This window comes from Morone saxatilis, unplaced genomic scaffold (assembly GCF_004916995.1).
Source record: "Morone saxatilis isolate NCDOM2014 unplaced genomic scaffold, NCSU_SB_2.0 Contig8, whole genome shotgun sequence".
Lineage (NCBI taxonomy): Eukaryota > Metazoa > Chordata > Actinopteri > Moronidae > Morone > Morone saxatilis.
In genome coordinates, this window is record NW_023340257.1 from 18754812 (window position 1) to 18764001 (window position 9190).

General features: G+C 44.6%; 1 protein-coding gene across 1 annotated transcript; it reads left to right on the forward strand.

The window, feature by feature from the left end:
• Positions 1–1512: 1512 nt before the first annotated feature.
• On the forward strand, positions 1513–6520 carry LOC118342079 (neurabin-1-like). The gene is made up of 7 exons (XM_035680510.1): positions 1513–3659; positions 4321–4453; positions 4661–4781; positions 4883–4987; positions 5821–5911; positions 6012–6173; positions 6398–6520. Exons 1-7 carry the CDS (start codon positions 1785–1787, stop codon positions 6518–6520), a joined length of 2610 nt encoding a protein of 869 aa, XP_035536403.1. The 5' UTR covers positions 1513–1784.
• The last annotated feature ends 2670 nt before the right edge of the window (positions 6521–9190 follow it).

Consider the following 9190-nt stretch of genomic DNA (forward strand, 5'->3'; position numbering starts at 1 on the left):
CACACACACACACACAGGTAGATAGTGGGAGATCTGGCTGACTGCACTAACCTGCATCATGCACACAGGTGAATATCCACACAAAGCTTACCTCTGAGCCCAGGAGAGCCTCTGTTACCAGTGATATCGGTTTCACAGCAGATGACAGCACTGGCACTGATCATGAAAGACAGGTAAAGGTAAGTGCATGTAGCAATGACCTGCATTTCTTATAGCAGCGTAAGATACTAAAGTAGAGTGCAAGTACAGTAGGATATGGGATGCCAAAATGTAACTGACTGGCCATTATGGAGAGACAAAGCAATAAAACCAGTACTCCTTATGATAGCTGGCTTTATCTTAGCCTCCTCACTTACTAGAAATGCTTATTTAACCCAATGGCAATACTTTGACGGGCTATAGTGAGCAGTGGCCAAGACTTGGTGTAGTGTAGATGGATCAATTATAGTGCACAGATGTAACAATTGGCCCCTCCAAATGTGGGCTAACTTGCCCCAGTGCTGGTACCCACCTCACCGTCAGTGTTTCAGTTACTGGAGTAGTTTACACAGGATTACCGGGGGATAATCCATCTACAGTATTTAGAGACATGAGTCGCCATCTGTCTGTATTTATCACAGCGAGGGAGCCGTCAGCGCCGGCTGACTGCAAACAAATATTTCTAGGGTAAGACGAAGCTGCGTGGCACCGTGTACGAACAACGGTAAGAACAAGCTCCACAGCTGCGGTTGGTTTGAGGTATCGGTCGTTCAGCTCGGTTGACCGTTGGTTGTCACTCCGGTTGAACCCAACGTTTAACTGCGCGCGCACTCCGGCCAGGTTGGTGAGATTTGCTGCCTTCAAATGCTGTCGTAAACCGCTGTATCAACTATAACGCGTGCCGTGTGGAAGTTTTATTCGCAGTTAGCGTCGAGGCTTATGGCGCAAATGTTTATTTTTAGACCCCGAGGAACACAGGACTAACGTTGTGGTGTACTGTAAGGGTGCACAGTGATGAGAATAAAAAACACACAAGGAATTAAATTGAGGTTAGGTTACGCTAATTAACTTAGCAAGTTGAATAAACAGAAATGAAAGGTACAGTTCTCCAATTTGTCGCATAATGCCAATGCACCCTGACTAAAATGAACTGAAATATGCGTAGATATTTACCACGCCGCTGTGCTCAATCCGCACATTTTCCGACGGCACGCGAAGGCAGCGGTTGTCCAGAGGACTTCACTGCTCCTGCAAACAAATTAACTAAGTAGCTGTAAAATAAACGACTGATGGCTACGCTTTTATCTTATTTCTGACGTTGCTGACAATCGCTAATCCTCCCATTTCGCAGTAAGTGTGAGAAGTCATCTTGAAACATGTTGATATTGATTGAAGCATTGACCGGTGTTAGTCAAGTGTAAAGCTACTTGGTAGTTTATCTCTGCAGTAATTTGCGTTAATGACCCGCTGCGTTGTGCCAGTTCACCTCAATGAATCAGCCTTTGCCTTTTCTCAAACCACACTTCCAGGAGACTCCTGCTGTGAGTTAATTTCTGAAGACCACCTGTTGACAATGAAGTTTCCAGAACAAGAGCCTGCTTTTGTCACCTGCTGTCATCAAACACACACAGCCACCTCTTAAAACACCAGCCCTTCTACCCAGCATACTTATTGCCTTATTGCTGCCATTCCACTGTATCAGCAAATCCTGAAACTTTATCTACCTGCTCGACACTTGCCCAGGTGCTTCATCCTCAGCTCCTCCAGTTTTCATTTGTTTCCCTTCAGAGAACCTCCATTCCCAAATGATGCGGACGGACAGCAAAGGCCGAAGTGCCTCCCCGCACAGGATAACCTACAAGTCTGACTTCCACGCCATCAAGTGCTCATTTGACACTGGGAGCAGCCTACAACCAGGGACCAAAGCTGCTGCTGCCCAACGCTCTGCTGTTCACTCAACCAGGCTGCCAACCAGCCTGTCAGATTCTATGATGTCGCACACCAGCACCAGCACCAGTGCCAGCACAGGCAGCAGAGGGAGGGTTCACAGCACCAGGGGGACCAAGATCAGAGACAACATCTTCCTGCAAATGGACAGCCAGCAGCTGAAACAAGAAGGTGGTTCGGCGCAGAGTTTTGGCTCCACACCCCTCCTTCCTCCCCATAATCCTAGCCCCCAGCTCCAAACTTCACCTTTCTCTGGATCCAGACGCTCAGTCGTCACTTCCTCGTCTGTTCTGAGCACCGTGGCCAACATTTCTCCTCCAGAATCTTCTCTGCAAGATAAACCGTGCAGATCGGAGGAGATAGTGGACATCGACAGAGCTGCTCTGGCTCAGAAGTTCTCTGTAACCCGGAGGTTGTTTGAGGCCAAGGTGATGGAGGTTGAAGGTGGCGGTGGGCAGGTTTCAAAAGGAGGCAAGGGGATGGCAGATGGGAAAGAAGAAGAAGAAGAAGAAGAGGGGAGAGGAGGTCAGATGGAAGAAGAAGAAGAGACAAGTGGGAAATTGAAGCATACGGAGAAGGATAGCTCTGATAAAGACAAATCCATAAACCTACCCATCATAAATAGTTCTTTGCCAAAGCTGCCAGACCAGGCCTCGCAGACAAGGCCCTTTAAATCTATTGTATCAGATGGCCCCGGTAAAGCGTCCAACACGTCTCCCTCCTTTCCTGACAAACATGGTCAAACCACAGGATCACAAACAGAGGAAAAAAGGGCGGAAAGCACAACTCTCGACCTCTGTTTGACCCCTGAGCAACCAGTGAGAGCAGAACTAGTTGACGTGAAGAACGAGTCGTCAGAGAGCGATGAGAATGAAGAAGAAAAGGAGCGGAAGGAGGCCAGAAAGTGGCTTAACGACGAGAGGGGAAAGCACATGAACAAAGTTGCAGGAGAAAGAGTGCAGGACCTCGTGGATGATGTGTTTGTAGAGTCCGGTGCTGAAACGACACCACATACGCTGGAAAACGGAGTGGAACTAAGAGCACGAGACGGTAGGCCAGCTGTTCCCTCAGAAGAACACCAGAAGGAGTTATCAGCCACCATGTCATGTACAAGAGAGACTACGGATGACAGGGAAGGTGGAAGAGACAAGTATCGGCAGGTGAATGAACAATGGGAGGGGCAGAGCAGACAGTTCACTGCAGGGGCTGGGAAATCAACAGGAAAGGGGGACTACAGGGAGAAAAAGACACATGCAGGAGTGAAAGAGGGAGGCATGATGCAAGAGGAGGACATTGACGAGGACGTTGAGTCGTACAGTGTGGGAAAGAGGAAAGGTGGAGTAGAGGAATGCAAACAAAGTCAAGAGGAGGAAAGAACTGAATCCGAGCTGCAGGAGGAGCATGCCAACAAGGAGGTCAAGCATGAGGAGTGCAGGGAGGGCAGTGATGGAAAACACGATGCAGGAAGAGGTGAAGAGGACCAGACAGGAGCTGCAGTTATCTGTGGGATTGAGAACGAGGCCTTCGTGTACGAGCAGGAATCCCACCCTCACCCAGAGCATTCACCATCACCAGGACAGGAATGGGAAAACTCCCAACAACAGCTTTTATTGGAATATGAGGAAATTCCCGGCGTGCCTGAAGTGGCTGATCAGGAGGATGAGGATGAGGATGAGGATGCAGTGGAAGTTGAAAGGAAGAGAAAGGTCAGGTTCTCCTCAGCACCAATCAAGGTAAGGAAACCTCACACATATTTGGGCTTTCAACATTCATTTCTCGTTTTACAGCCAGCTGCAGGGTAACTTTTCTCTAAATTCATGCACTTACAGAAGCTCTTTATTGTAGATTTGCATGACTGCCGGTTAAAGCTGGTGAATCCATATAGGAGACGTGATAGCCCAGAGCCATGTTTCTAATCCATTAGAGGAGGAGGAGGAAAAGCAAGACCTCACATGCTTCATGCTGTCAGCTCAGAGTTCCTTTCATATAAAGGCACAGAAAACATTCCTGTGGGTGTGTACGGCAATAATCTGGCTCAATTCATAACTAACTTTTGTTTGTTAGTAGTCAGTGTAATACTTGACACATGGAAGTTGTGTGTGTGTGTGTGTGTGTGTACATTGGATTTTTTTTGTAATCTTATTATGCTCGTGCAGTATAATCTGCACTTCCTGAATCTCTCTCCCACTCTCCCAGATTACATACATAACATATTCTTGTTGTGTTTTAATAGCTGTGGTTGGTTCTCTTTACAGTCTGCTGTATGGTGAACATACGTGCCAGCTATCAATGCATAAAACAGTATTTTAAGTAGCTCTAAATCGGACGTCGGTGTTGACATAAGTTAAGGCTGTTGCGGTGATTTAAACCGTAATATTGAATGCTGTCTTTCAGGTGTACTGCACTTATTCCAATGCAGAGTACGACAGACACAATGAGGATATTGACCCTGTGTCTGCCTCGGCTGAGTATGAGCTGGAGAAGAGAGTAGACAGGATGGATGTCTTTCCAGTGGAGATAGAAAAGGGTGTGTATCTCCATCTGTTGAGCTGCTCTTTCCCACATCTGTCTTCATTACTGTTGGTCTCTTTGGTGTCCATGTGTGTTTCAGAGCAAAGAAAGAAAAGTAAAGAATCATGGAAAACATTTTTTGTGGCATAGCTCTGAGACAGTGGTTGGGTTAGATAAATAATTCATATGACTACTGTTGTTGTTGACTAATATCTTTTCTTAGGAGACGAGGGGCTGGGCATCAGTATCATAGGAATGGGTGTAGGAGCCGACCAGGGACTGGAAAAACTGGGAATCTTTGTCAAGACAGTCACTGAAGGGGGAGCAACACAAAAGGATGGAAGGTACATCAGCATCAGCCTCTTGTTTACTGGGGACTCAGTGTGGCTCTAATAACATGGGATTGTCTTCCGTGTGTGTGTGTGTGTGTGTGTGTGTATATTAGGATTCATGTGAATGACCAGATAGTGGAGGTGGACGGGGTGAGTTTGGTTGGAGTCTCCCAACTGTTTGCAGCCACAGTCCTCAAGAATACATCGGGCCTCGTCAAGTAAGTTGGCATGTGTCAGTGCAGTGTTGGTGGTGCTGTGGTGTCTTTCCCCATTATTTGTATGAATTGCTGCTACTTTGGGAGAGTAAATGTTCTCATTAGTGATTTGGAGGCGAGGTATTACAGTGCATTTTTGTCCATCCGTATTTGATTTGTCAGTTAAAAACAACAGAGTCAGACTTCTAAATGTTTGTTGCAGGGTTTAAGTTATTTAAAGATGAAACAGAGGTAGCAAGGTAAATATATATTTTCTCCTCCAGGATGTTTTTAAAGGGCCACGAGGATGTTTTAGCCCACACATCATATACAGTATTTTCCCAAGCATCGTGTTTAAAATTGTCTGCCAGCTTTTTAAAAAAATTGAGGTTGTAGGTTGGGATGCCAACAAATCTTTTAATTAACTTAAATTACTCTTCATGACACCCACATGAGCTTTTTATTTGTCCTCTGAAAAAGATTTTTTTCCAAAATAGATTTTCAAGCAATAAAACTTGTGCATGGGATGCTTTAACCAACACCTCCAAAATGTGAGATATTAGTGTTTGCCTTAGTGTGCAAAGACAACACAATCAACTAGAGGGACTTTTTGTTGCAGAAAAATATGTCACAGTAGGAAAAGCATTTAGACAGGCGTAAGTAATAAAATGAATGATAGCTGAATTTCTTTTAGCTGCTTCAGTTTCAGGGTGCAGGTATTGGGCGTGCCAGCTCTGTCATGACTCCCTATACCATCATTAATGTTATAGGTAACACCTGTGCTTTACCTACAAGGCAAACTGTCTGGCGCGATGATTGCTCACAGCTTCGATTGATTCCCCGTTTTTCGGCTGCAGGTTTTTGATTGGCCGAGAGAAGGAGGGGGTGGAGAGCGAGGTGGCACGGCTGATCAATGAAAGTCTGGAAATGGATAAAACATCCAGGAAGGTGAGCTTTTCAAAAGAGGAGTGAAGTTTTGAATCGTGTTAATAATCCCATGTAGTTTGATTGTGCTGCTTTCTGTGTGTGTTTTTCTTTATATATGAAGAGAGGAAGAGCAGGCAGGGATGAATGTACTGATAGTAGCATGTCAGAGAGGGGCTCAGTGGCCGAGGAAGAGGAGGAAGTCGAGGAGGAGGAGGAGGATGAGGAGGATGTGTCTGTTCTTTCCAGCCTGGACAGTTACCAGCTCTGCCTCAAATACCAGCAGGTACTTTACATTCAACATGGATTCATGAATTAAGATCTGTAAACTAGGCATATACAGAAAACGGCAAGCCTACTGTTGGATAGCAGCTCAGCAGTAAATTAAATTAGGATGTTACATTAGAAAATCTCAAATACTGTTTTAGCAATTGTTTATCTCCTTCCGTACAAACCTGTACCCATATCAATCCACGTATGTTTGGTTTTGCACCCTTTCTCTCGCCATAGCTTCAGTCAAAACTACGAAGCAGAGCAGCCCAACTTCACCACGCTAGAGAAAAGGTAGGTCACTCAGCTGAGATTGAGATCTCTCTCTCACACACACACACACACGCACACACAAACCATTAACTGTACTCACTTTAATACACTACCTTTGCATCCACATTTGGTACAGTCCGACCCATTTAACTGTGTATGAGATGCTTCGGTGTGGAGTTACTAGGGCATGGGCCGCGTTCCAACACTTCTCCACGTCAACCCTGCTTTTCTGCCTTTGCCTTGAAGTAATCACCACTGTGACATAACTGGGTTGGCAAAAGCCTTTCAGTAGAAAATCTGGCTTTCTTCTATCCAACTGTGTTCATTTGTTGTATCCGAACTCTTCTGCACCTCTAAGAATATTTTTTGATTCGTGTTACGTAACAACAAAAGGGCCTTTTTTTTTTTTTTTTTGGGGGGCTTTTTTTTTTTTTTTTTATTTGATGAATGACAAGGACACACTGTTCTAATTTCCTGATAGCTCTGAGATCTTAGCATGTTCGTACTGTTGTATGAAGTTAGTAGGATTGCAAACGTTCAGCTAAAAAGCAACATGTACAGAAAGCACGTTTTCAGTACAAGATACACATCAAACTCATCTCCCAGGCCTCTCTGTTCAGTGCTATGTTTAACCTGTTTTGTACTCTTAAAGAAAGCTGATTAATATGAATCTCTAATATAATAACTCAACCCTCACAGGACATACTGTAAGGATGCTATCACCACAGACTCTAATCACAGCCTGTGCCTCTTCTGTGAGCAAACCCTTAGGAAAGGATGTTTATGTTCGTCCCACAGTGCTTCACGGGGTCACGTGCACGTGTAATGTCATCTTTTTTGCGTCCTTAGGCAATGCATCTCCACTCAACTCTCTCAGACCTGGATCTGTCTGATCCACTCCCCATCACTAAAGAGTCAAGTAGTCCTCACTGGAACAAAATCACAGCCTCTCTCTTGCGTCTGCTTCCTAATGCTGGATAAAAACCTTAGCATCTGTGAGATTTTAATAAATAAAAAAAGATGTATATGAGATATGGAAGCGTTACAACTGAGGCCAGAGTCTGACTGTTAGGGAACGGTTATTTCAACGACTGTTTCACGGTTACATATGACTTTCTTGAAAATTACAAGTCTGAATAGATACAATACCCAAAACACGCATGGCTGACAGTTGTATCCCAGAAATTGTCTCCCATTTCAGAAGTTGTCTTTTTCCATCATCAGCTCCATTCTGAAACAAATTCTGGTTCAATAAACATCCCCTAAAGCTTAGCAGTGGCCTGTCAGAAGCTGCTCTGTTGTTAGCGGCTTTAGTTATTTGATAAGACAAAACAAAAATCACAGAAAATGGAGGTGAGAAGACACACCAGGCCTTTACCATCTTTTGCTGGATCTCCCTAATGGACCCTTCTCCAAATGTGTCTGTCTGACTTTAAAACGATTTTACAGAGTACTGTTTGACACTCAGTCTGCAAATACACTTGACAGCACCATTACTGTTTATAAGACATCACTACTGGTTCCAACACCAGCACACATGTTTTCTGTGGTGGTTTTAATCAAACACTGAAATATGTTTTACAGGAGACTTTAGCAGATCCATGGCATACCACACTATGTATATAAACGTAATTAAACTGAATTGATAATAATGTTGATCCTCAGTAAATAGTTTGAGTTATTTATCAAGCAAAACTGCCAAACATTTGCTGGTTGTACCTTTGTTTTACCTGTTTGATATTACTGCTGCTTATTATTTGAAGAAATCATTGTGTGCAAAGAGAAGCTGTGGCAGGCACTTCCAGTCATTTCAGAGACCGATCAATGAAATGATCAACTAATCCAACAAAATAAAGACACTAATCACCAAGAAAAATAAACTAATAAACATTAGTAGCAGGCGTAATCATATGCATTTCCACTGCGGCCTCTCTGCAAGGTACGACCACGCTGACCCCAGATATTAATGGCCTCATTAGGGACAAACTGTAAGGCTCTTTGCACTAAATCAAGCTTTGTAGCTGTGTACGCTGATTGGCTGCAGTCACGCAAGCATATGAAGAGAACGCGACATTGCTGTGTCTTACGTGGGGAGGGAAATCTATTTTGGTTGGACCTCCCTAACTTCTAAATATGGAAAAAAGAAACTGCTGGCAGTACACGATGTGCACACACTATTCTGAAATAATCGCTTCATCGAGTTGGAGCTGTTGGACTGGCAGCCAGTGCTTTTGGCAGCGTCGATTTCCATCTTCATGAAGCTAAGTCAGACGTGAAGAAGTCTGGAGCGCTCGTAAGTCGGCCTGCAGTCACAACCGCGCTTCCATCTTGCTTTGTAAATGGAGCGGCGTGGAGCTGCGTCGTCATTCCCACGTGATCTGACGGATGATGTGACGCAGGCTGGAGTGAAACAATCCTACTGTAGACTGGAGAGCCACATTGTACTGCTCCAGAGAGCCATATGGTGAGCTGCACAGACGCAATCCCTCCATCAATCCTACAGGTTGAGGACATTTGGAACTCATCTCTTATCTTGGCCAGTTTTGCTTCGTCGCTCTCACTTTGATTTCTGGAGGCCGTCTTTCATTTTCTGTCAGAAATGCGCTCTTGAAATTCTTCCACATTCCAGTTATCAGTTTGAGGGGGATCAATTAATAATTATGTCAAGAGGCTCAACAGGCCCATAGAGCATGCAGCCAAAGACAGAGCGGAAAGGAAAGAGAAAGATGGTTAATCCCTCTCCAAGCTCACTTCAGTCAT